General features: G+C 43.0%; 3 protein-coding genes across 6 annotated transcripts; 1 reads left to right on the top strand and 2 right to left on the bottom strand.

Moving 5' to 3' along the window:
* Nucleotides 1-421: 421 nt before the first annotated feature.
* Nucleotides 422-17,991, top strand: LOC6897987 (organic cation transporter protein). Of its 4 annotated transcripts, none has more exons than XM_015182912.2 (7): nucleotides 422-545; nucleotides 14,904-15,203; nucleotides 15,265-15,492; nucleotides 15,889-16,147; nucleotides 16,215-16,632; nucleotides 16,691-17,197; nucleotides 17,259-17,502. In XM_015182912.2, the coding sequence occupies exons 2-7, from the start codon at nucleotides 15,105-15,107 to the stop codon at nucleotides 17,500-17,502; spliced, it is 1,755 nt and encodes a 584-aa protein (XP_015038398.1). In that variant the 5' UTR covers nucleotides 422-545; nucleotides 14,904-15,104. The 4 variants fall into 4 exon arrangements, with proteins under 4 accessions (XP_015038398.1, XP_033232736.1, XP_033232737.1 ...); XM_033376845.1 differs by lacking the exon at nucleotides 422-545 and adding an exon at nucleotides 9,242-9,549 and having other exon boundaries at nucleotides 17,259-17,991; XM_033376846.1 differs by lacking the exon at nucleotides 422-545 and adding an exon at nucleotides 9,242-9,507.
* A 645-nt stretch (nucleotides 17,992-18,636) lies between these two features.
* Nucleotides 18,637-27,150, bottom strand: LOC4803270 (uncharacterized). Its single transcript, XM_033376920.1, has 17 exons — nucleotides 26,907-27,150; nucleotides 26,226-26,434; nucleotides 25,765-26,165; nucleotides 25,293-25,698; nucleotides 24,992-25,227; nucleotides 24,505-24,940; nucleotides 23,808-23,996; nucleotides 23,590-23,749; nucleotides 23,241-23,499; nucleotides 22,759-23,170; nucleotides 22,197-22,703; nucleotides 22,024-22,131; nucleotides 20,676-20,864; nucleotides 20,170-20,618; nucleotides 19,696-20,113; nucleotides 19,131-19,637; nucleotides 18,637-19,072 (listed from the first exon to the last, which is right to left on the bottom strand). The coding sequence occupies exons 2-17, from the start codon at nucleotides 26,399-26,401 to the stop codon at nucleotides 18,946-18,948; spliced, it is 4,980 nt and encodes a 1,659-aa protein (XP_033232811.1). The 5' UTR covers nucleotides 26,402-26,434; nucleotides 26,907-27,150; the 3' UTR covers nucleotides 18,637-18,945.
* On the bottom strand, nucleotides 21,951-24,169 carry LOC4803268 (organic cation transporter protein-like). Its single transcript, XM_001360001.4, has 6 exons — nucleotides 23,808-24,169; nucleotides 23,590-23,749; nucleotides 23,241-23,499; nucleotides 22,759-23,170; nucleotides 22,197-22,703; nucleotides 21,951-22,131 (listed from the first exon to the last, which is right to left on the bottom strand). Exons 1-6 carry the CDS (start codon nucleotides 23,948-23,950, stop codon nucleotides 21,996-21,998), a joined length of 1,617 nt encoding a protein of 538 aa, XP_001360038.3. The 5' UTR covers nucleotides 23,951-24,169; the 3' UTR covers nucleotides 21,951-21,995.
* Nucleotides 27,151-27,792: the final 642 nt, after the last annotated feature.

Here is a 27,792-nt window from a genome sequence, read left to right as displayed (position 1 = left end):
TTAATGACGTCACTAGAGAAAAGCGTGTGCACGTCGTCGGGGCGGCACGACGCCTTTCAGCTGTTTTTGCCCGCCAGCCAGCAAGCACATGGCGTTGTCGATGGTGATGGCGGGCCATACAAACAATAAATTCTCATTCGTTTGCCTCGTTTTCCACAGTGCAGAGTGCCGCCGCCGCCGCAGAGAAAAGCCCCGCCGCACGGACAAGCGCTCGCTCGCCCGAGAGTGATACGCGGCATTTGTCTGCTGTCCCGTTTATTCGATTCCGGTTTGGTAGAGATTGGCTTTCAGTTTACTTTACGGATTTTCCGAGTCAACAACGCAAGCAGGACCCAACGCCATGCGGGGTTCGATGGCCGTTTGCCGTTTGCTGTTCTCGTTCCCGTTCCCGTTGCCGTTGCCGTTGCCGCTGCAGTTTTCCTCGTTTTTCCGGTTGTTCTGCTGTGGCCAGTGTGCAGTGCCTTCCTGGTGCCTTTCCCTAGGGACTGACTAGTGACCCGGCAGCATTCCAGCGGGTGTCCATGGGTCAACGCTGAATCTTTTGGGTGAGCTATGACTGCAAAAGCTTCTGCTACTAATTTACTTTTATTATAATCCTAATTAAATGACACGGAAAACGTTTTAGAGCGCTTCAAGTCATGAGGTTCTTTTTTGTGGTTTCCTCACAGCTATCGATTTTTGTAGCCGGCAAAGCTAAGTATTTTCAAGCAAAGAAAACGTGTCGTTTGATCCCTCTACCTCTGCCTCTCCCTATCCATCTGAGGATGTGGGATTTGCGACAGTTGCAGTGTCCTTTGTGTCCTCGGAATGAAAGGAGGAGTGCATAGTTCTTTGTTGTATTGTGACAGCCATGGAAATACAACTAAGGGCCAACGATACCCGTCAAAAGCGTTGACTGCCATCAGCAGCAAAGGGTTCCTTGACCTTCCGCAAGGCTGAAAAACGATACAAAAGAAGAAGAATAAAGGAACAACTTTTGGGGGCGTCCTATCCATTATGTTAATGATGTTGACTATTTTATTGATTTAATAGAAGAAAAACCTCCACTGGAACCATCTGCCACTCTGTGTTCCGAGAAAATTTAATATTATTTCAATAATTACACAAGAGAAGTGCCAGTACCGTGCCCCGCGTGGAAACGCTTAAGCAAAGTCGTTTCAATTATTTACTTGGGATTTGGTTGCCCGCCAGCTGTCGTGGGGGTCGTGGTCTTTAATTACCCTTCGGGTCTATCAACCTCTGACCCTCTTCCTGCTCGGATTACACACTCTGGACTCTGTACACACATGGACTACCTCCTTAAAAGAGTGCTAAATAATGCAAAAACATGTCCTAGTCGTGGGAGGTTGGTTGGCATGCCTGGTATTCGTGTTGTTCTGTTTATTCAGCGCCTGGATCTACTGTTCTGACATTGAATAATGATGTGCTGCTGCTGCCTGCTGCTGCTTGCTGCTGCTTCTGCTGATGTTAATGCTTTTGGCAGCATGAATATGAAATGAAATACATTTTGACAACCTTATTCAAGCAAATCCAGTGGGTATAACCTCTTTCTTTTAGTGAACTCTGTTGGAAAAATCACCCATACGACAGGTGTAATGGGTTTCTGCTCCCAAAATTCTCTTTAGCCTTGGGATATTTTATTCTAATGGATTAATCATCAATTAATACATCATATTTAACCTTTCAAATGTCACTTATCAGGCCAGAAACCGCTTGTATCTGAATATTTAGCAATAATTTCATCAAAATTACGTATACGCCATGCTGCTCGAACGGAACATTTCCGGTGAAATAAAATGGGGTGCAAAAAACTGTGCAACAAATTTGCTAATTTAATTTATATTTCGTACACTTTTGTAAGCATCATCTGTTCAGTAAGCTCTCACATTTTATATATGCCCATTCCTTCCACATTTTATGTATAAAAAATCAAAGACCCAAGCAGAATCCAGCAGAAACCGAACACTAATTGCTTTGATGGGAAAAAACAGAAGCCAAACAAACACAAAACAGGAACCAACAAGTGGAGGATAAATGAATGAATGGATGGATGGAATTTCCTTTTCAGCATGGCAAAGCATAAAAGCAGGAATCCATAGCAACGACTGACGCATGGAATATTTTGTCATAATTTGTGGGGCGGGGGGTCGGGGTCTGGTTCTTCTTTGTATGCAATTTCCTACCCGGAACTTTTCCGTATATATCACCATGCCGCACGCGATTTGCCTGCTTATAAATTATAGCAGTGTCTGCTCTGGCTGTGTATATTGTGACTGTCCTTGAGTTATTCTATAAATAGAATTCCCCCTGCAGAACCCCTCAAAGACAGCGATGTCAAGTTCTATGGACGCACGACAGGAGACCGAGACCTCCTCTCTTCCCTCTTGGATACCAATGGGTGTCCGCTGTGTGTCCGTTTCGTTAGCACAATTGTAAAATATATTAGATTGTAATTTTCACTTCTTATACACCACGCACAATGCTCTCCGATGATTTATTGCCTCTGTTTCTGCGAGTAGTACTCGGACTCCTCTGTTTTTGATTGCCTGGGTGAAAGCCGATCGGGTTTCGGTATAAAACAATATAAGACCCCCTGCCCTGCTACAATCTGCGTCATTCGAAGGCTTAATTAATTTGTTATTTTGCATCGCATCCAAATTAGCGGACACATAAATCGAAAGCCGATAAACAGAAAAACCCATCCAAGCATAAGCATAACTAATTTTGATTTAAGTCACACGAATAATTCACAGAGAATTATCCAGAAAAGTTAGAGCTTATTCAATGGTCAGGGAAATTAATTGAATTAAATGAGAAATGGGAACGTTAAACATTAAAAATAAGGATTTCTGTATCACATTTTAAATTAAATTTATATATCTTCATCTTCCCTCATTCCCTTTGCTTCATTCCTCCATTTTAAAATCATTTTCCCAATCAATTATCTCTTTCAATAGCCAAAATCCTCTTTAATCCCCAGGCATTTCACTTATTTCTTTACTTCCTGAAGCCTTCAACCATCAATATTCCCGCTCTTTTCTAGCCACAAATCACTTTGAAAGCTACTTCTAATACCTCATTGATACTGTGTGTTGATTGTTAAACAAATTAAACTGATAAGTGTCACACTTTTGAAGACAAATAACGAACACTTCTTATCAGTGGACATTTGTTTGCTTCAGCAAATAATGAATGATTATAGTAGAATCGAGTGAAAGATGGCAATACAAGAAATACATAGTGTGTATTTCCCAAATTAGTTTTCCAGATCCATACAGAATGATATTGACAAGCGAAACTGTCGTATTTGTTTAATATCGTGTATAATAATTACATACAGATGTTGCAGAAGGCCTTGAATTGATTAAATCAAGGGAAAATGTTACGATATCTAAGCAAGGGCATTCGTTTATCGTCATTATTAGCAATGATATGATGTAGTAGTCTTTTCAAAACTTGAGTTTAATGGTCTAAAAGGATCTAAAGTGCAAATATAGAAACGTGTGCGTCTAATTATATTTATATAGAGGTTGTAGCAACTGCGATGAGAGTCAACAAATGAGTAAGCAGATTCATTGGACGCTGCCAAGAATTCAAAATCCCACGAAAATAAAACATTTCTGAAGCTCAATGTGAAGGTCGTCGCTAGAGATGGCAGCGTGAGTTGATCAGGAAGCAAAATGTCTGATAAGAAATAATTTCCTCAAAGTACAGAGATTCTTTCTCTCTATATATTTTCCATTCCCGAAATTTCTTAGAAACTCAATGTCAATGCGGGCTTCCTATCATGCTCTGATTTACGAGTCACGCGCCCACCTCTAATCAAAGTCCACGGCAACGTTTTTGCTCTGCCGCCAGGTAGAGTGTTTATCAAAGTTACGCTCTTGTCCGAATGAACGCGGTGAATGCTCTCAAACAAACCGCCGCGCCGCACAAATAATTAAATCAAAAATTGTATTTTGATTTTTGTGTAAAGACTACACAACGGCTGACGTCATCGGTGGGATGGGGGAAACAACAAAACAAAACATAAAAATCAAGCGCAAGTTGAACCGGTTCCGTTTGGTTAATTCGAGCAAATATAGCGCATCCACATAAATTATTAACAAAGAACTGCATTAATCAGTTTCCACTACTTATTGCTGCACTACTCTCTCTCTCACCTTTTCGCTGTGCGTGTGCCTGGGATGGGTAGAGACGAGGGTTAATCCTAGTAGCGAAAGATTTTTGGCCTACCTTTCCCCCCTCTCTGGGGTTATTGCGTTGTTTGGTGCAGCGGAGAAAACGCATTGCCGAAATTCTTGTTGCGTAGTTTGTCGAACTCTAAACTGGGGTGGGTTGATCTCAAACGATGCCCTGATATTCCATGGTGCATTTATGCACTTATGCAAGGTAAGGCATCACTTAATATTTTACTATATCCTCTTTTGTTCTCTTTGTGTCAAGGGAGTACGGTCCTGTGAGATATGCGGCCTCGAAAAACTAGGAAACTTTTACAGGAGAGATGTGTGAAAAAGCCTCACCTCATTTAAATCAACCTTGCCAACTTCACGCTCTTAATCCATCTCCCTCTCTCAATCTGCACAACCACCACCAACTCCGCAGGCGATCTAAAACGCAGTTTGGCTGCACTCTCTGTCTCTCCTTTGAATTACAGGAAAGGAAAACAGCAGCAGCAGACAGCTGAGCGAAAAGCAAAAGACACAAGGAGAGGGAGAGGGAGAGTAAGTGAGCGGCAAAGAACGTGAGAGAGCATTACAAAATAAATTAGAATATGATGGTACCCAGCACTTGCACATTGCAAGGAGGGGTATGTCGGACAGACGTTAATGTGTAAAAGAAAGAGGAGAGGGTATAGAATATAGCGTACAGTTGAGAGAGATATGTATGTAAAGTGACCCATATTAAGGTCCACTCTTGATGCTTGGAATACTTTTTACACTATTTCAGCACTTCAGCACTATGACACTTCCTTCCATTACAGGTCATCTGTCAGTCCTTACACTTTCCTTGCTGCGGGTACTTGTTTTAGTTTTTCTTTGCCAAAGTCATGGCCGATATTTTGAATACCTGACGGGCGGCGCGAGCATTGGCGAACACTCAGTCGTACAACGGACGGCACTCACACGGGCAGCAGGCCATACAAAACAGAAAATAAAAAAAAATAGTGTAGCATACTCGTATAGCTAGCATATAGCACACGCGACGCGACGCGACGTTCAAAACGGAACGGAACCGTCAAACTGTTGCTGCAGTTCAATGCAAGTGTCGCCACGGTACGGGACGAATGGTAAACCGTAGTGCAGCATTGTATAAGAGGCAACAAACTAACGGCAAATTGATGGGATTTGAGGAAAGGAGAGGTGGAATAGTAAGACGAAGCCATTCTATGCTTAAACAATATCCCAAAGTGCAGTGCTATGAAATTGTGTGTGTGTGTGTAAATTAACAACAATTAATTGACGACAATTGAAGTGCAGTTCGAGCAGGAGACGACAGGCAGCAACAGCAGCTGCAGCAGCAGCAACATGCAAATGGTTTCTCGCAGGCGAGTGGAAAGTTTCCGATTCTCTGTTTCTGTTTCTTTTTCCGTTACGCTTCGTTTTATTTATTTTGCACATTTATTTGGTCGCCAAGTGATTGGGGAGGTCTTATAAATAGCAATTAACGAATTTATGCAATCGTCTGCGCCTGTCACTGTACATACTCGTATATCCTATGTGAAAATGCACGCGTATCGAGGAAACGTTTTCTATTTGGTTTTCCCCTACTTTCCCAGTGCCCCCACGAACTGGTTTCGATTTAGTTTTCTGGATCATGACCAAGACAAACACAAACACACACACACACACACATATATACGTTTCTCTGGCCTTGGCCAATATTATAATAGCAATGTTGGTCCACAAAGTGGCAAAAGTGGCGCTCTAGGGAGGCGAAGGAGGAGCACGAGCGCGAACACTTTGAAATGTCAATGGGGTTTCCGCTGCTGTGTGCACAGTTTCCCCTGAGAAGAAGAGACTTTAAAGACTCGAAAATGGGAAAGTTTATTGTGGGACAAGGAGCTGACGGAACTCATTAAAGAAAAATCGAATCTAAGGGGGAAAGGACGGAAATACTTTGTTTTCTGCTTTACTACGAAGCCTATTAATTCGATTAGATAGAATGAAGCTCTTCCCAATTATCAATCAGTTCTTTAAGTAGATACAACTTGAACTTACGAGCCATCATCATCAGATTTAGAGTGCTACCCAAGAAATTATAGGTGAAAGGAAACGCACTGATCGGCGGGGAACTATTATGTTGGACGTCTACGACTGGGGAACCAGTTGGATCTGGTATATTATTTTATATGCATATACTCGTACAGATGATAATCTCGATTGCTTTCGTGGAAGCAATCTCCTTGGACTGATCTCATAACTCGTTTCGGAATCGCTGAGATTTGTAACTGGTTTCCTAGACAGCCACCAGCCCCCCATGGACTAATGACATTTGACCGATACGATGCCAAACTCTAATTCAGAGGAGTGTCAGGCCAGGGGGTACTCCATCCATAATGATTGATGCCTGAGGTTTGCAGTGAACTTGTTTTTTCTGGATCCACCAATTATGCGCATAGCTTAAAGAACAAACAAACAAATTGAACTCTAAAAAAATACAAAAAAGTTTTGTCACGTTTTTGACTCATTTATTTTCAATGATAAAAACTCATAGATTTCTATGTGTCTGTGTGTGCGTGTGGCACTGTTTTTTCCGCAAACGATAAAGAAATATGTATATTATATAAATTGTTAATGCCGGAGACGTCAGGCGCCCATTAAAAATCGGGTCTCTCTTGCGTCCCAAATGTTTTGCACTATTTTTATTTGTGTTCAAAGAAGAGTTGTCCAACGTGTTTGCTGCCCCCCTCCCAAACGATCGAAAGTGTCTCCACCGACTGTAAAATGTTAATGGGGGTCTGGTCTGGGTGTGGGGTCTGTTTTTGTCTGTCTGTTGTCTGGCAATCAGCTGTTGTGCGCGCACGAACATGATTCAAAAGGTAAACCTTTGTTTATGTCGATCTCGATCCGATTCATACCAGTTTCGGATGTTCTCTGGGGGTACTGGGGTACCGGGTACTCGTATCCCCCCTCTGATTAATTTGTTGTGGAATATTTCCAATGTTTATGCTGGCGGTACAGTCACAGCAGCATCGCATCGATCGCCCCATGCTAAAGGGTTGGGTGCGGGTCTGCGTCGGCTGTCGCTTATGACATCATTTGCATAGTGCCCTGCCCGTAGGATCAATTGTCTCCTGACTCGACACTTTCATTCGTTCATTCATCGATTTGTTTATGCAATAATTGATTGTTTGTTTGTTGTTTTTTGAGTTTGAGTCTGCGGCTTTCTTTCTTTATCTAGCGAAATAAATTTCAAGGCTTGCGAGGAGGTTTCGTGTGTGTTTGTCGTTGGGTCAATGAAACTTTGGGCGGAAAGTTTTCAGGAAATGATCCAAGAATCTCAAGATGGAATTTGAAAGGTTTTTGACTGGTATTTTTTACATATAGAATGATATTTCCTGTTCTTTAGGGGAATAGCTATTTTTATAATCCTAATAGGAAATATATAGAAATTCATGGGATTTTGGGTAGATTATAAGGAATAATTGCAACAATGATTACGTGGCTATCGCTTTCTGGGATTTTTTTTGAATTGTTGTATATTTCATGGTCTTTGAAGGAACTTTTATCAAACCTACAGAATTATCTTCTTTGGAAGCAATTCGAGACTAATAAACCTAAGATAGAGATAGTAATAAATACAGATACACATTCTGGATAGAGCAAAGAACACAAAAAGTGATTACCCCGCCACTTGTTGCTGATTATTGGAACAATGTTGTGTGGGTAAGGCCAATCTCCAGAGGGTAATGGGGTTACTAGAGAAATGATATTTCGTTCTTTTGTAGACCGAAAGAAGCTGAAGAAGAACGAGACCGAGCATTGCTGACGCCATTTGTCGGGCGATGCGAGCATACGAGAATGTACGAATATTGTACATATAGTTCGCTGTATGGCTGATTGTACGAGTCATGAATTCGAATGCCTCGAATGCCTCGAATGTGGCTCGTAATTGGTTACAACTGACACAAACCAGTCTGGTTCGGATGGGCCAACAGCACCCGACTCAACGATGACTTTGACCAGAAACAGAGAGAGAACCAAGCGAGCAAGAACGAGAGCCATGTAGAGAAAGGGGAAGGCTGGGAGTGTTTATCAATGTTTTTGCCCGGTGTGTGTCCTCTTATCAGTGGGAGGGATCTTTTGCGGGGGGATTTCTCAGTGTTGCCAACGATTTTCCATGGAAGAATTTTGTTCCGGTTAAGGGTTAAGGCGTGTGCTATATCTAATCTAAGCGTAATTCGTGCAAATTTTGAGTGTTATGTTCGGCATGAAAATAGTTGAATGTTGGATCTTTTGTATCTGTAGAATTATAGAGAGCTAAAAGCCTTGTGGACCGTGGACTTTTGGATGGTAAAGATATATCTGTAGATAGTAGATAATATTGTTTATAGCAGTACTTTGAGATCTTTAAATATTGGTTCTTTTTTATGATTGACCCGCATTTGAATCGCATTTAAATCCCATCTCCGTCCGTCACCCCTACCTCCCTGAATCATATTCCCCCTCTGATAATTGTTTTTGTCTCTTTTATTTATGTTTCCATGGGGCCTTAATTGATGCCAACAGTTCTGTATGCATTCATATCTATTTATAATGGAATAATAATAACCCCGCAAGCAAACAAACAAAAGAAATGGTGTCATAAAAGATTAATCAGCGAACATTTGAATCAATTGAGAAATTGGATCTGTTGCGAGTATTTCTTATCTGCTGGAGAGTCACGTCACCCTATTGCCAAGCAAAAGACTTGCATGTGCATGTCCGTAATGGAAGAAAGAGAGAGTGGGAGTTGAAACAAAGACAGAGAAAGAGGCGGGTCTATGGCTGCAAGCGAAAGGGATAACATATCTACTACTCCAATCAGAGAGAGCATCAGAGAGAGAGCACCACTGACGTTTGCTGTTTTGCACTGAGAGAGAGAGACGTTTGTTCTGCTGCTTGGCAAGAGAGCGCGCGCGCCACCGTCGCTTTGGTTCTTCTTTAAAGAGAGTGCAGTGTAAACCTTTACCATTTACAAGTACATTTACAGCTCTCAGGCAGAGACCAGGCAGAGGAGGCACACGCGAAAGCGTTTATAACCGCACACATTCGTTGAACTTGAAGTCAAACCGTTTTCAATTGTCGTCACGCGAGCAGCAGCGGCAGCGACAGCAAACGCAGCAACAAGATCAAGCGTGCAGGAACAGCTGTTCGCGCGCGAGAGTGAGAGAGTGTGGGAGGGAGCGTTGTTGCTTTTGCTCTCGCCAGCTTTCGCCCCGCGACAGGAACCGCCACAGCAGCAGAAACAGCTGCAAATACAGCGGAATCAACCATAAATCCACCTCAAAAATCAACGCAAAATGTGATTGTTCATAATAGATACTAAAATATTATACTATAATTAGTAAGTTCAATCTTTGATTACTATTATTATAAAAAAAACATTTTCGAGATATTTCGCAAGTTTGTGTGAAAATAAAGCACCAGCAGACCACAACAACACGACATTTGTGGGTCGAATTTAAAGTTTTTGTGAATTTGAAAGATTTTGAGTGCTATAAAAAGATAAACCGCGATTCAAGGACCTTAACTGTGGGACTTCCGAAAGTGTTTTTGGAAGGAAAATATGAGAAAAAGTATTAAAAGTGCTGAAATACAAGACAATATTAAATAAATCTCTTCAATAGTCAAAGATTTTCTCCTTTGTTTGCTTTTGCTCCAAAATAAATCTTCAGCTATAGTTAAAATGGGCTTAACACCTTTGCATAAGCATAATCTATTCGTTATTTGTATTGATTTATTAAATTAAGGCAGCCAAAGAGTTAACGCCTTTTGGAGTTTTTGTGCACTTGTTGTTGTTTCTTCAAGTAGGTGTAAAAGTTAGATAGGGAGTGTAAATACGATGATTGTAGGATCAGATCAGCCAAAAGTTGAGCCAAAGATTAGTCATATATACAATGAAATTCAATGAAAATCCCCTCCAGTATAAGCTTCGGATAACATGTCGCATGAGTAATATGGCGATTGTCTCAAGAATTTCCCTAGAAAAAAGAGTTGTGCGGCTAGGGCTTTTCTTTGTTCTTTTGTTGTCTCTCGTAGACAAAGAAAAATGCAAGGGTAATGTTTATATTGGTATGTATATTTCCCCCCGATGATCCATTAAATCCATTAAGTAGCAAAAAGTACAGTTGCCGCAGAAAAGAGCGAAGCACGTGTTTGGTGAGGGGAAAGTGCGATATGGCATTGACTTTTGGATCCACTACGCCACGCACTACTCACAGTCATGATCGTATTCGTTCGAGTACTACTCCCTCGTTAGCACGTTCCCCTCCCCTCCCCTCCCCTTTCCACTAAACCGCAGACCCCAAAAATTGTCCCATATGCCTGCGGCTGCCGCTGCTGCTTGAGTGCTCCGATGTCTGCCGCCTTTGGGCCATTATCTAATCGCAGTAGTAGTAGGTTTCCCTCTTTTTGTTGCCTCACCAAAAGTTTATTGGCTTATAATTGCATTAGATCATTACACCTGAGCTTTGATTTCCGATTATTGCTGCGTTATTTATGGCTTTCTGTACTTTATCTACCAGATGTTGAAGTGTCTTATACATTTACTCGATTTCTAATTCAGAGAAAGTTCTTTTTGGAACACAGAAAAGGTAATATTCCCTTTTCAGAGCTATATTATTATAGCTCCTTTCTTGGGGCTTGAACAAATAATTGCCTTAAGAGTTTCCATTATAATTCTTTAATCATTTGAAGGTTTTAAAATGACAGCATACTTTCTTTATTATCTATTAAATATTAGATTAGTTTTCTTAAAGAGGATCGTAAATAAATTCTTTGACAATTGTCCGCTTTTTGTTGCTTGAAATTGTACAAATAATTCGATTATATTTCGGTTAAATTACGCTTTAAATTTGCTTTATATTCGGCTTATCTTCGATGTCTCCGGTAAGTACATAAATGTTTTCCGTTTTCTCCCCAATACTCTCAAGATTATGCTTCGATTGGGGTTCGCTTAAGGTTCGCCAAAGTTTCGTTTCAACTTGGAAATTCTTCATAAGGAGCCCCCACATGTATCGCCACCTCTAATCTCCTTTCCTTCAAAACTCAAAAGTCGATTGCCAGCATTCAAATTTGTTTTTGATTTAAACTTTAAGATAACACAATGTTTAAAAATATTTATTCAAGACCAAGATGTCTTCTCCCACCCCAAGCCCACAACAAAGTGGTTCTATGCTTAGTCTCTAACTAAATAAAGATGGTTTGTTTATTTACCCGTTGCTCAAGGCAGTAGCTTTGCGGTTTTGTGACAGCCAATTTGTCAACTGTTTTCGCTGGCGCCGGCTACCCCAAGAAACCGCAGTTAAACAACAACAAAAAAACCAGCAAAAAAGAAAGCGACCTCAAAAAAGTCCCAAAATAAGAGAGCAATAATTAATAAAGCAATAAATGTTACAAAATGGCCAGCTAATGCACGTTTAGTATAAACAATTAGCAAAATATTCAGACCATGAATCAGCCCAAAGGAATATCCGCTTTTAGAAAGATACTCGTATATAATCGTAGGATATATCCAGTGACTTCTATTATTGTGAGCAGAAATTGCCTAATCTTCAGGCCAAAAATCGAAGCAAAAGATTAACCGCAAGAAACGCAAAAACGTAACTTATTTATAGGGCAACTAAATAAAAGACGACTCATCCGATTCGTACTTTGAATTTGTTTAAACAATTAGCAGGGCAATTTCCTTCATGGCAGAGACTCAAGAGATTTAGAGATCACAAGGGTTCGTTCGTTCGTTGGGATGTACATGGTGGATATATGTAGGGGGATATGGGGATGTAAATCAAATCGAAATCGTATCGAATCCAATCAAGTATACGCCTTGTGCCCCGTGTGTGTGGTGCTCGTAAAAATCAAGACTCGAGTTTGCTTTTTCACAGCTTTTGAATTTAATTATGACCCGTGTCTTGTCACAGCCCCTCCCCATCCCCCTCCCCTCCCCCACAGACCGACCCTCTACTTATCCACTCTCCGCGGAACGCTCTCTGAGCGTGTTCGAGAACAGCTGTTTGGCATTTTTTAATAAACAATCGAGTCGGCATTTGGCAGTTCAGTCTGTGAGGAGCATTCGGTGGATACACAACGCACCATCGCATCGCATCGAACGTACTACGACGCTCTAGATTGTACCGTCGGCCGCCGACAAAACGGGCCTAAACGGGTGCCCCTCACATACATAATTCGGCAAAAACATAAAACAAAACAGACAACAAAAACACGGGGAAAACTATAAAAAACAATACTCATTCGGTTGTGAGTGCCTGTGTGCGTTTTCCGGGACAAACAAATCACTGAAGAATTACTCGAAAATAGCAGAACAAACATCAAAGTTTTTCATCAGTTTTGATCCGTGCGTTCCTTGAACTTTATAATATAGAATCTCTAAAGATATACATATACGTATATGTGGATTGTATTTTGAAAGAGATAAACATTAAGTGACAGGGAAATTCTCTTGTTTCTACGCTGCAAAAATTTTGTTTTCAAATTAAACAACATTCAATTTTTGGCTGCTTCGCTTTGGGCGGATCGTTCGTAAACAACAACACTTTGTGGAAACAACCAAATGAAGAGAAGAGTTTTCCTATTCCCATGAATATTAAGGTAATTACAGAAGATGATTCTTGAAGGAAATGTTTAAATATTGTATCATTTTTTAAAGTTTTATCTTAATTGAATTTTTTGATAAGTGAAACTTGTGCCAAAGATTAAGTGCATTCCTTGGGCCATAGAATGAACGAGTCAAGTGATAAATTATGGATAATCTGTTGTGTAATTTTTATCTTTAAAGTTTACCCAAGACTTTCTTTGGGGCCCACTTTGTGTTTTAGTGTGTTATTAATGCAAACGGATTAAATAATTAAAGGTGCAACTAAGTGGACAACTAAAACAAAGTTGGAAGACATTGTGTGGCAGGGAATTTTTCATGGATTTTCTCGAGGGTTTCCATCAAATATTTTGCTCACCCTTTGAATAGTTTTCATATTTTTGTACCCAAAGAATAGATATAGAGCTTCCCCAGCAATATTTCTGCAAAATGTGGTACAGTTTACATCATATTCTAAGAATTTTACTTAAGCAGCCGTAAAGCAATTAGTTTATGCTTGAAAAACCTTGAAAACCCCAACATTAAACGTGATTTGGTTTGTGTAATCAGAAGAAACCTTGGAAATCTTTTCATTTATTCAACAAAAGCAACAAAATGTTGTTTCAGTTCTTGGGAGAGAACTTGGGGCTGCGCGTGGCACTACGAATGGAAGGGAGCTCCAAATGGAGGGGAGATCGGCAAACCAGTTGCATTTAACCGAAAAAATACATATATGCATATAAAGCTTTCGAAAATTGCATTTATTTATTTTAGTTGTAAGAACAAACAAAAACAAAACCGTGCCATGCAAAAACAGAAAAAAAAACGAAAGCGTAAAAAACACAAATGTATTCCTAGAAAAAAAAACGGAAAGAGTGTGATTCCATTTCCATCGACACGTGCTCTCCCAGGGGGCTCTAGAGCCCCTATTGAACGTCGATTTGGTGCTACTTGACAACAGTCTGCTCCCCAGAACACAGTCTCTGCGATTAGTCAGCGATCCACTACTCTATATATTTTTAGTAGTTTTTGTGTGTGCTTTTTTTTTATCTAAACGAACGTCTATATAAATATTTGTGCCCAGTGATAAGCCAGCCAGCCGACTGTTTGCTGAGCGGTTGTAAGTGATGAAATTTGACCTTAATTTCAGTTCATTCAACAAGCCATGCCACACAGGACACACACGCCGCACATGCCACACGCTTGGGCTAACTTTTGGGTGTTATCTTTGGGATTAGCATACGGTAGTCACTGGTTAACTTATAGCCCAATCATTGATTGGATACGATCCTAATCGTTCTTCCCATATGTTTTTTTTTTGTACGTAAGGAGTGGGGGAAATACGTTTTTCCTATTTTTTTTTCTCGCTAATGGAACGATCCAAGTGTTAAATGAATCTATTTATTTGTGGATGACATTTCTATTGCCCTTTCAGAGCAATTAGCGAGCGAAAAACGTGGACTCGATAACAAATAAAAAACAATAGTTGTTGAGTCTGATAAAAGGGTTATTAGATCATTGTTCCTAGACATTGCAATGATTTCTCATGATTTTCCTTGAAGAACTAAAATGAAGAAACTGTACTTTGTCTAAAAGTGATATGGGTTTCCCTCATTTCCAAGTTTTTTCCATTTTTCCAATGATTTTCCATGCAAATTAGGACAGAAAACATTAAATTTCTATAAAAATGTAAAAAACTTTACAAATCATCCGAAATGAAGTGTATTTCCTTTCCCTAATTACCTTATTTTGTATAATTTATGTGGATTTCCGTTTAATTACCTCATAATTTAATTGATTTTCCACGAAAAGAGGAAAGATATTTTGGAATTAGCTGGCAGCTATTCGCTTTTCTTTGCTTTCTAATCGCGATTCCTTTCAATCAAAATTTAGTTAATATTTTTTTTGGATTTATTTTTGGTATGCATTTAATTAATTTCTTTGTCTGCCAAGCGTCGCATATAAATGTTGTTTATTTTGAAGCGATTATCTTATCTAAATGCATCCCAAAAAAAAACCAAAATATTTTGCATCTGTATCTAAAATATATCTAAATGATAGACATTGGCCGTTCAATGACCTTTTATATATATTTCCATATCTTTCAGACAAAGCCAAAGGAACAAATGTGATTTGTGATAGAAGCCAATGTGAAGTCCACTGGCATTTCCCCCACCCACAAAAACAAAAACAAACACAAAACAGCAATAGGAACGTCACAACAACTACGTCACAGGCTCACGATACCCTGCACATCATTAAGAGTACAAATAAAACCCCAAGGATTACCCATTTAATTGAATTTCAATATGGATTTCGATCAGATTTTGGCCAAATGTGGCGATTTCAATCGCTATCAATTCATGATTCTTGCCCTTTTTGGCTTTATCAATATCATCGTATCGATGGTAGGTAATGCTTTGCTCTTTTGAAGATAACTTCTAATGATATTTGGATCTATTCTTCCAGCATTACTTTACCCAGACAGTCATTAGTTTTGTGCCAGATCATTGGTGCTATCACGATAAGTTGGTGAATATGACCTACAAGGAGATTGCCGAGATCTATGCCCAGTTCGAGGAGCCCTCGTGCACACGCCTGGAGGATATCAACGGCCATAATGCCACTGTCAGCCAGGAAAAGTGCGAGAGATGGATCTATAACTATGATTTTGGTTATAGATCAATGAACACAGAGGTAAGAGGGCCAATTAAGTAAAGATCTACTAAAGATCAATTTCCATGGAAATCATCTTTCAATAGATACAATTTTCACAATAGATAACCTCTAGAGATCAATTGAAGTGATGATCAGCTTTACTAAGACTAAATTAGTGTAAGATCCACTAAGTTGGGGATCCCTGGAGACCAATTGAATAGATAGAGATAAACTTCCTCATACTCAAATAAAAATCATCTTTCAAAAGAAAATCAATATTAAATAAAGATTATCTTGGCATTAAATCCATTTTCTAGGGATTATCCCATGAAGATCACAATTGAAGAAGATTAACCCATTCTAGATAATACCTATAGATATTTTTTTATAGAGCACATACCATTTTAATGATCCTTTCCCTTTGTTTTGCTTTAGTTAAATTGGGTTTGTGATTCCGCCTACAAGGCACGCATTGGCCAGTCGCTGTTCTTCATTGGATCCGTCGTGGGCACGCTCTTCTATGGCCTCCTCTCCGACAAAATAGGACGCGTCCCAGCGTTGATTCTCTCAAATTTCTGTGGCTTTGCCGGTGACTTTTCCACGATCTTCACGAAGAGTGTAGGCACCTTTACACTCTGCAGATTTATATCTGGATTGGCAGCAGACACGAACTTCTATCTCATGTACATTATAGGTACGAATCATAGCTAAATGAATGAATGAATCAAACATGAGTCTAACGTGAATCTTCCCCTGTGCAGTGCTCGAATATATACGCCCCAGCATGAGGACATTGGGTCTCAATATGGCCGTGGGTCTGTTCTACTGTATGGGTCTCGTGTTCACCCCTTGGCTGGCGGTACTCGCGGGCCATTGGCAGATCTACCTCGCCTGCACCTCGCTGCCCATCCTCCTGGTGGTGCTGTACTATTTCGTGGTGCAGGAGAGCGCCCAGTGGCTGGTGACGCGCAACGACATCGATGGGGCCATCGTGCGGCTAAAGCGCGTGGCAAAGTTCAATGGATGTCGCGTGACGCAGGCGGAGTTCGATGAGTTCCGACGCCACTGCCAGATGACTCGCGAGATGCAGGGCGGCGATGAGAAGAAGACTGCAACGCTATTGGACATGTTCCGAACGCCGCGAATGCGCAAGAATACGCTTATTCTGTTCTTCAAGAGGTAGGCTATAAGATATATACCATTTGATATATCAAGGAATGATAATGCTTCTTTACAGCATGGTTATCACTCTCTGCTATGATGCCGTCTCTCGAAATGTCGAGGGCATGGGAATTTCGCCGTTCATCATGTTCTCGCTCAGTGCGTTGGCCGTGCTGCCTTCCAGTATACTCCTCGTCCTGCTGCAGGACCGCATTGGACGCAAGGGCATGGCTTCGGGCTCCCTGCTGGTGGGTGGCCTCTTCACAGCCGCCGCTGGCATAGCCATCGCGTACCAGCAGCACAACCACAATGCCATACTCCTTGCCTGCCTCACGATTGCCGCAAGGTTTGGTGTGGCCATCTCCTACGAATCGGGCTCCCAGTACGCCACGGAGCTCATTCCCACGTGTGTGAGGGGACAGGGTGTGGCCGCCGTGCATGTGGCAGGGTTTGCGGCATCCTTCCTGGCGCCCTACATCCTCTGGCTGGGAACCTTCTTCAAGGCGGCGCCATCGATCATTCTGGGAGTGCTGTTCTTTGCGGGATCCTTCGTGTGCCTTTTGCTGCCAGAGACACTGAATAGGTGAGTGGATTTAGTGGAGTATTTATCAGGAATGTATTTAAATATCGTTCCTTTTTTGCAGGAGTCTACCCACCACCATCGAGGAGGGCGAGGTCTTTGGCAAGGGCGAGCGCATGTTCGATTTCCCGTGCCTCCAGCACAACCACGACGACGACGAGGAGGCCGACTCGGCGCTGGAGAAGTACAAGCGTAAGCATTCGCTGATCGATGCCAAGCAAATGGAGTCCTCATCGAATGGCAAGCGCAAGCAGTCCCTCATCGATGCCGATCGCGAGGAGCAGGCCCTCAAGGATGCCAAGCACTGAAAGAGCAAGGAATGGATTGTCGTTTCATTTAGTTTTTAGTCTAGCTAAACAATTGTATTTGCCTCTAAAATCCTACTCCCCCCAACAATTGCCTACGCAAAAGCATTGTGGTGTGCTCAAAAGCCTTTTCTTATATAGAGATTTATATATATACATACTATATCTTTAATCTACAAAAAACCTCTAGCTTGTAACTTTTCTAGAACGTAGAACATTGTTTTTTCCAAAAGCTCCCATTGTGTATAAGAACGGAATCGTATAGTTAACACTTAAGCGGCACAAACATCACTTAAAATGAAACAATTTTTGAATACTTAATCCTAAGAGTTTTTCATATGTAAATACATAATTGTGTAAGCCTCCTTCCCTCCCCTAACTATTCAATATTCTCTTCATATTATTTTTTGATTTCGATCTTTAATCAAAATGGAAACAAAAGTATCGTCTAAAGAAAACTGATAATAATTATATATCTACTATATAGAGAAACAAAAAACCTATACAAAATCGTATAAAATATACAATGCAAAAATAATTTAAAAGAACAAAAAAATGATAGCCATAGTTTGCTTTGGGAAGAGTGTTTTTATACCCGATATTCGAAATGAGTATTGGAGTATATTAGATTTGTGGTGAAAATGGATGTGTGTAACGTCCAGAAGGAAGCTTTTCCGACCCTATGAAGTCTATATATTCTTGATCAGTATCAATAGCCGAGTCTATTGAGCCATGTCTGTCTGTCCGTCCATATGGAAGAGAGTTTTCTATCATTTATTCGGGATTTGATTAATATTTCTAAGAGTTGGAAGTATAACTTATGTTTTAAAACGATAGGAGAATATGTAGTTTCTTATATAGGACTAGAAAGTCTTCTTTCACGGCACATTAAACTTTTAGATAGTAATGATTCGTTGTAATGACTTTCAGGAACCTGGTAGATAAGATTAGTCCTTATGCACGACGGTTCTTATGGACAGACGTAATAGCTCTTCGTAAAAGATTAAAACTTGAGACCGTACTGCCAAAATCATAACTCTTTTAAGGATCTTCTTTAAAATACGACAAACTTAAGACAAATAGCACTCTGGGGATCGAAAGATCTAAGATATGTCAGAATATTTTTCTATTTTCATATCAGGATATATCATAATATTTTATTTAACATAATATATACATTATAAAACGTGAAGAAAATTAGAACATAGATTAGTAGATAGATATTTAGCAGTTCTGTTTGTGGTATATACGGGGTATAGGATATATTAGATAAGAGTGTTTTCTAAACAACGGTTATGGTTTACTATTACTATGCATCCTTCACATGAGTAATATTACCTATCAGACCATTCAGTTACGGGCGAAACCCAACATTATTTGTTGGGCTCATCATCAGGTTATTCGTTTATCATCAGATTATCAGTTTTATTAGTTGAGGAGTGTTCTCTAGGGTTCAGACTTGAGATCCGCATGCTTTGTGAGGCCATCGCGGCGCTTATAGAAGCAGGGGAAGTAAAAGCAGCTCTCGTTCATGGCAAACACCTCGCCATCGGCCAGGCTTTCGGGTAGTTTTCTAAGGGAAACATACGATTATTCCATAGTTCCGAAAGATCTCCAAGGTTCAGACTTACTTGTGCAGGGTTTCGGGTAGGGATAGACATAAAGCCGCGCCAAAGAACATCAGGCAACTGATGAAGATCGATGGCAGGGGCTTGTAGTACTGCGCCAGGTAGATCACATAGAATGCCAGGGAGCTGGAGGCCAGGCCCACCACATGGATATTGGACACTGCCTGTCCCCGCACGCTGGTGGGGATGATCTCCGCCGCGTACTGGATCTCCGCGTCGTAGGAAACGGTGCTGCCAAAGCGTCCCAGAGCCACCATGCAGGCCAGCAGGATAGCATTCTCCTTGGGATCGAGGAAGGCGATGAGGAATCCCGTAACGGCAGTGATGATGCCACCCACGAAGAGTGCCCCGCAGGCCATGCCCTTGCGACCGATCCGGTTCTGCAGCAGGAGGATCGCAAAGCCCGCGGGTAGGTACACGCTGGATGTGAGGGAAAACAGCTTGAAGGGGGACGTGCCCAGACCCTCCATATTGCGGTTGATCACATCGTACGAGAGGGTTATGATGACACTAAATGCAGAACCATTGGTTTATACTTTTCCTTTGAAAATCTCCTCAAATCACTTACGATTTCAGCAGCAAAGTCAAGGTAAACCGACGAAGGCGCGGGGTCCTGAACATGCCCAGGAAAGTGTCCCTCTGTTTGTTCACCTGAGCCTGTTGATTCATCTTCTCGCGGTAGTGTTTCACGAACTCATCGAAGACGGAGTCCTCCACTTGTCTGCCATTGAACTTGGCCACTCGCTTGAGGCAAGCCACCGCCTCGTCGTACTTCTTTTTGGTGAGCAACCACTGGGCGCTCTCGCAGATGAGCAGAGGATATACCAGGACTCCCAGAGCGGGCAACGAGGCCAGCCAGAGGTAGCGACGCCAGTTTCCAATCCAGATGGCGGCCCAGGGGGAAGTCATCAGTCCAAAGCAGTAGAAAACAGCGAGGATTATATTGAGGCCGAAGGTACGGCGCTTGGGGCTCAAGTACTCGAAGACTGAGGAAAGAATCGAATGAATCCATGGATGGTTGGAGATCTCTGTGGACTCTTACCCAAAATGTACATCAGGTAGTACATGGTATCCGTGGACAAGCCAGACACAAATCTAGAGAAGGCAAACCATGGGAGAGTGTGCACAAAGGAGGTCATAAAGTCCCCCGTGGCACCGGAAAGAGTGGCCATCAACATGGCTGGCAGTCGCCCGATGTGATCCGATAGAAAGCCAAAGGTAATGGTCCCCACCACAGAGCCCAGAAAGAAGAAAGACTGTCCTACTGCCGGCTGGTGGGACTTGTCGCAGACCCACTTTAATTCCGTGGTGAGACTCTCGTAGCCACTCTCTCGCTCAAAGATCCAGTCCTGACAGATCTCCGAGGAATCTGCGGGTATGCCAGTGCCATTGATGACGCCTTGCAGGGGAGTACACGAGGAATGGGAGACATTGGAGTAGATAGAGCGTAGATCCTCGGCACTGAGACCCATGAGGTCATCATGGGAGCACCTATGGGAGAGTAGAAGTTAAAGAAGATCCAGGGTTTGTGCTTCTCTAGAGACTTACCAATGCTCTGGTGTGAAAGTAATGAGGGTTTGCGAGAAATAGTGCAAGGAACTGAGAATGTTCGTATAGCCATAGAGTATGAGTATTACAAATTGGAATCTACCAAAGTTCCCGCACTTTTCAAGCACACGATCGAAATCCATGCTTTGACTGGGGAATACCAGAACTTCACTTTGAAAAAAACACAATTACTTTTCGGACAACAGATATTCTATGGAGAGAGATGCAGCAGAGTCTGTTCTGTTCTGTTCTGTTCTGTTCTGTGAGGCAAGACAGCAGCTACATTCTGTCTCGGTGCGAGGCAGTATTTTGACGCTGGGCCTCTACCGACCAGAGCCTTTTATACTTAGTATAAAGCGCACGGATTCTGATTAGGATGTGTAATTAGTAACAGCTACTGGCTAGATGGGAGATTGGCTATCTCTCTTTGCAGCTGCTGCTGTTTTGGGGTGTGTGATGTTTACCAAGAGCTCAACAGACGACTCGCGAGCGAACATTCCACCATTCGAAAAGGTGAACGAACACACCCACAAAAAACCGGACCCATGAAAACCCTTGGGTATATAAAGATCACTGCCGATCAAGATGGCTTATAATGTAATATTACATCCAATCATTCACTCTTTCATTCATTCATTCATAAGGTCTCTTGGCCTTGGCTTTGTAATTTTTGGGGTGGGGTGGAGGGCTCTGGTGAAATGCGTCTTATGTGTCGTGTGATAGCCCCCCGCTTATCAGGCATTTAACTTGGCCGACTGCCCCCCGAAGTTCTCTGTACTTTCTCGCGATTTTCGACTGTTGTTTGTTTTGTCTTAGATTTATAATAGATTTAGCCGCTGGCATACTGTAAGTCACGCCTCAGCGTCGTTTGTTGCCTCCGAGGATTAGGCCAGCGAGAGAGATGCTGAAAATTCTTTTGTTTGTCGCCTGACATGTTTATAGGATATAGAGATCCAGAGATATAGATTATATATAGTATAGATTACAAAGTGGCTGACGGGGCGCCAACCGAAGACTCTCGAAAATGACAACAGAGTTCATTTATCTCAAAAGAGGGAGAGAGAGAGAGAGAGAGAGGGGGAGAGGTCCATAAAAGTTCCGGAACCAGGTGCATGATATCCATATATCAAATCCCCAGGGCAGACAACTTAGGATCCCTATCTTAAGGGTGGGTATAATCGTTTTAGAGACACTATGTTACGACTGTCTGGGTTGCGGGATTAGTCTTTGTCTGTAAGATCTTTAAAAGTCATCTTTCATAAAGATTTTCTAAGCTTAAAGCAAATATTTCTTGTATATATATTTTGTTTATTTAGATAATTATTTAATCCGTTTGGCCGCCTCCAACTGAGATTCGGTTTTGTGCTGGCTTTCTCTTCGCTGAAAGCAGGGAAAGAAGTACCATTTCTCATCCTTGGCAAACATCTCGCCTTCTTGAAGTGTCTGCGGGAGGGTCCTAAGGGAAAAGCGTAAAAAAGATATACCAACTATAGATCGAAGATCCTTAAATGAAAAACTCACTTGTGCAGAGTCTCTGGCAGCGTGAGACACAGTGCAGCCCCAATAAAAAGCAAAACACTGATGAAAAGCGATGGCAGTGGCTTGAAAATGGTACCCAGGAAAATAATATACGAGCTGAAGAACCCAAATGCATATCCCACCACGTGGATGTTGGCCACACCTCGTCCCCGGACACTCGTCGGAATGATCTCCGCCGCGTACTGGGCCTCCGCATCATAGGCCACGACAGCGCCATATCGCCCGAGACCCACCATGAAGGCCAGGATCAGGGCATACTCCGAAGGGTCGAGTGTGGCTACGAGGTAACCTGTGGCCGCTGTGATGATGGCACCCACAAAGAGCGAGGCACAGGCCATGCCCTTGCGCCCGATGATGTTCTGGAAGAAGATGATGGTGAGTCCTGCCGGAAGGTAGCAGAAGCCCGTGTAGGAGAAGAGCAGGAAGGGGGACGTGCCAACGCCCTCCACATTACGACTGAGGATATCGAAGGCCACCGTGATGATCATTCTAAGAGGAGAGAAAAGATTGCAGTACTTCTAAGAGAAAAGGAGGAATCACTCACGATTTGAGGAACAATATGATAGTGAACTTCCTCAATCGGGGCGTCCTTAGCATCCCCATAAACGTGTCCGCGGATGTGGTCTCCACTCGGTTCATCTTCTCGCGGTAGTGCTTCACGAATTCATCGAAAACGGAGTCCTCCACATGTCGGCCATTGAATTTGGCAATACGTTTCAGGCAATGGACAGCTCTGTCGAATTTGTGCTTCGTCAGCAGCCACTCGACGCTCTCAAAGAGGCAAAAGGGATACACGAGCACCCCCAAGGCGGGAAGGGAAGCAGCCCAGAGGTACAAACGCCAATTTCCCAACCAAATGGCCATCCAGGGGGAAATCATCAGGCCAAAGCAGTAGAAGACGGCCAGAATGATGTTCAGGCCAAAGGTGCGATGCTTAGGACTGAGGTACTCAAAGACTGAAACGAAGTGAATCTCTTATATATGGATTCTTGGGAGGGAGAGGGAAAGTGCTTTCCAAATACCTACCCAAAATATACATCAACACATATTGGGTGTCCGTGGAGAGGCCCGACATGAAACGAGTGGCGGAAAACCAGGGCAGAGAACTCACGAAGGACGTGAGAAAGTCTCCCAAGGCACCAGTCAGCGTGGTTATCACACAGGCTGGCAGACGTCCGATCCGATCGGCCAGATATCCAAAGAAGATCGTTCCCAGCACAGAGCCCACAAAGAAGAAAGACTGACCCACGGCCAGCTGGTAGGCATCGTCGCAGACCCACTCGAGCTGTGGGAACACAATTTCGGATGTGAGTGTCAGATCAGCAGAAAGTGTTTTCTACTTTTGGGGATTCGACTCAGATACTCAGATACGAACTTCTGTGGTGATGCTCTCGTAGCCGCTTTCTTTGTCGAAATGCCACGACTGGCATCTGGACTCCCGCTGGAAGGAAAGATCCGGGTCCCAATGGATATAGCTGCAGGAATCTACCAGAGAAGTGGCATTTTCCGAGAAGTCTTCACCGGGAAGAGAGCATCTGCCAAGGGAAAGGAGTTACACGATCTGCTTATGGATGGACCTATTTCTGGACACACCTGTGAGCGGGCGTAAAACTGATGATTGTCTGTGAAAAATAATGCAACGAAGACACTATATTCGTATATCCATAGAGTCCCAGGAGCAGGATCTGGTAGCGACCAAAGTTCCCACACTTTTCGAGGACACGTTCGACATCCATTGTTGGTTGCTGCTGCACCGGCGATCGCTGGCCAACGACTGATGACCTGACGGGGGATCTAACCAACTAGATATATAGATGTACCCATCTGTCTCGTGGGGGCTATATACACTGCAAATAATCGCTATATCTTTATCTTGCTACTGCTGCTACGATGATGAGAAAGTTCTTTGGTGATGAGAGAATTCCCCGACGTCCGTCTGGGAACGGCTGTGCAGTGTTTGCCGACTGGAGATTTTTCGTGGAGTGCTTCTACAGACCATAAAAGAATAAAATATTCTAGTAGTTCGCATATCTTGAAAGGTGTTTTATGTCTCAATCCGCTGAGCAAATAGAAACAATGGGGCAGGCTGTACAAACATTGGTCACGCGAATCACAGGCAGAATCACAGATGTTTCGCCTACCAAAACACTGAAAGGTCTATCCATATGTTTATTCAATCGATCGGTATATAATACCTTGGAATCGTTCAGTGACATCTTCTGAAGACGGCCTACAGCTACATACGCGTATAATGAAGATCAATTACCTTCATCCCAGCTTAAAATCTAATCAAAAGTAAACCGCCGAATCCGTGGAATTCGAATGGATCTTGGTGTTGTGCCCAGAGGCCAAGGTGGTGGCCGACTGAGTGCGTTGCTCCGTGAAGCTGAAGGAAAACCAGCGATCATTCTTGCCAAAGTTCTCGCCATCCTCCAGGGATGTGGGGAGCGTCCGATGCAGTGTCTCTGGCAGCAAGAGACACAGGCAGGCTCCAAGGAGCGAGATCAGGCCCAGGATGATCTCCGGCATAGGGGAAAAGATGCTCCGAGTGTACAGGATGAAGGCGCTGAAGAAGGTGAAGGCATAGCCAGCCACATGCACCGCAGCCACACCCTGTCCCCTGACACACGTGGGAATCAGTTCAGTGGCATATTGAGCCCCGGAGTTATAGGCGACTGTCACCCCAAAGCGACCCACAACCGAGAGGCTGACCAGCAGAGTGGTGGCTGTAAGAGAAGGGGGGATTATATGTGGTTATTCTTTGGGTTGCACCTCACTCTTATCTGTGGCAGGGGAAGCAAAGAGTATGCCACCCGTCACCGAGATGAATATTCCACTCAGCAGGAGCGAAATGGAGGCCATGGCCTTGCGTCCGATCCGATCTTGGAGGGCGATGATCAGCAGACAGGCCGGCAGAATGGTGGTGGCGCTCAGCGAGAACATCAGAAATGGCGAAATGCCAAGACCTTGAACGTTGCGAGAGACGGCATCATAGCAGAGGGTAATGACCATGCTAAATCGGGAGAATCCCGAACAGAAATCAAATCAGAAATCAGATATATAGATGCAGCCACTCACGATTTGAAGAAGAGAATGAGGGTGTTCCTTCTAAGACGCGGGGTCCTGAACAGATCCAGCAGATTGGGGGTGGCTTTGGTGTGCTGCTGGCTGAACTTGCACTCTTCGATGAACTCCTGGTAGCTGCTCTCGTCCACCTGCCGGCCATTGATCTTGGCCACGCGCTTCAGGCAGACCACAGCGCGGTCGTACTTCTGCTTGGAGATCAGCCACTGGATGCTCTCCGGGACGATCAGATAGAAGAAGGGCACCAACAGGAAGGGCAGCGAAGTGGCCAGTAGGAAACCCTGCCAGCTGTGCATCAGGACGGCAATCCAGGGAGCGGCCATGGACCCCAGACAATAGAAGAAACCAATGCAGAGGCTGAGGCCCACTGTGCGCAAGGTGGGACGCATGTATTCCATGACTGAAAGATCCGAGGCATACTGTAAAGAGGGGTATGGGATATGGGAAAGAGATCTTCCGCACTCACCCAGTATATACATCATCACAAAGTTGCTGTCCGTGGCAAAGCCAGAGACCAAACGGAAGACACAGAAGAGCGTGAGATTGGTCCCCCAGATGGTCAGCAGATTTCCGACCATGGCAATCATATTGGCCACCACCAGAATGGGCAAACGACCCACCACATCCGCGAGGAATCCCAGCACCAGGGTGCCCACCACGGAACCCACAAAAAACATGGACTGGCCGAGGGTGAGCTTCCAGGCGTCCTCGCAGATCCAGTTCATGTCCGAGGTGAAGCTCTCGTAGCCCATGAAGAGCTCGTAGTCATAGCCGTGACAGGTACTACTGCCACTGCCATTCTGTGCCGAAGAAACGCAGCTTGACTCACTGGGAGGCTTGCTGCCAACTGGCAGACCATCCGCGCACCTAAGCGTATGATTAATATCAAGTATGCGTCATGGTGGCTGGTGTTAGGTATTGTTTTACCAATATTTGGGCACAAAACTGATGATCGTCTGGGAGTAGTAGTGCAGGGCAGACAGCATATTGATCAAACAGAAGAGCAGCAGCATCAGCAGCTGCAGGCGATTGCAGTCGCCGCATTTCTCCAGTATTTTGTCGACCTCCAGCATGGTGTGATTCCGCACTCGCACCACTTGCATTCACTTTGCCCTCCACTCTCTGCACTCTGCACTCTGCGATGAAATGGGAAAATGGGAATGGGAAATGAGACCCGTTTCTCTGTTCATCTTTCGCGCTTTTAATTACAAAAGCCAATTAGTAGCTAAGCGACGGAGCGACAGAGCAGCTGTTCTATTTCTTTCCGTCTCAGCTTCAGATCAGAAATAATTTGGATAAATTATGAGTTTGACAGCTGAAGCCTCGTCAGAGAGATGGAAAACAGATGCGGATTTCTGTTTGCCACAGAGAACGCTTTTATGAAGCCATTTTCCATAGATCATCCGTAATAATCGGCTTTGGAAAAGTGTCACAAAACTGTGTTATATATTCCCATTACATCACTATATATTTTAGTGGCACAATGGAAGTGCCCAATCATATGAAAACCAACTTCAATAATCACTTTTCAGCTTTTTGATCATCTGTTCTTTCTCTCCATTTAAGGAATAAAAGCTTTGACACTCTCTTCGCGAAAACAGAACTTACACATACGACCTGCAGTTTTCGACTGGCAGCTCTAATCTTTCGGGGCTCAGGTCTCAAAAAGGTGTCGAAAATTGGCTTAAAAATTGCGATAAGAAACAGACCTTCACGCACCCTGTCGTCTGCACCTGAATCTGTACAGAAGTACTAGTAGAATAATGGAATAAACTCAGTCAGTGACCGCTGCTTTATCGTTAATTCTTATGGGAGTCTGCCGCGAAATTGCAATGTCAACCGCACGGAACGAAAGTAGAGTTGGATTTGAGAGGCTCTCGATTCAGATTCAGATTCAGACAAAACAAAATAGCACAAAAGCATGCGGCACTGCTATAGCAGAGTGTATCGAATAGGGGATGCCCAGTAAGGAGATATACAGAAAGGGTGTACAGAAATCTACAATCCAGTCTGTCAGACAGATTTTTAGATTCCAGTCTTTACCAAAATGTGTTGGGAGGAGTACGTTGATAGATTCTTGTTTCCACTTATTTTGGAGCATGGCTCATGGTTTTATGCCCAATTTGGTTCGTATCTCTGTCAGCGATTCTTTGGTTCTTTCGGTTGTGCTTTTTACTTCGATATTGCACATTCTGGGGTGGTATTCTTTGTGGGGATAATTCTGGGAAATTTCTCTCCATAATCACCAGGTAGGTGGTAGCTTCGGTTACTCCTTTGCTCTGCTCTCAGCTGTACACATCGTTTGACCCAATAAATTATCTGCAACCAACCATCTCTTTTTCCACATATTCTACTTTTAATTAAGGGGTAGCAAAAGCAACAAAAAAGTCAGGAAGAAATGTTGGCGACACTGTCCGCTGGAACGAGGAGATAAATATAGATTTTTGGGTTCGCCGATTTCTAGCATGCGATGCAATTTGCCGACTCTTATTGT

Source organism: Drosophila pseudoobscura, chromosome 2 (genome assembly GCF_009870125.1).
Source record: "Drosophila pseudoobscura strain MV-25-SWS-2005 chromosome 2, UCI_Dpse_MV25, whole genome shotgun sequence".
NCBI lineage: Eukaryota > Metazoa > Arthropoda > Insecta > Diptera > Drosophilidae > Drosophila > Drosophila pseudoobscura.
This window is presented reverse-complemented; position numbering and strand designations above follow the sequence as displayed.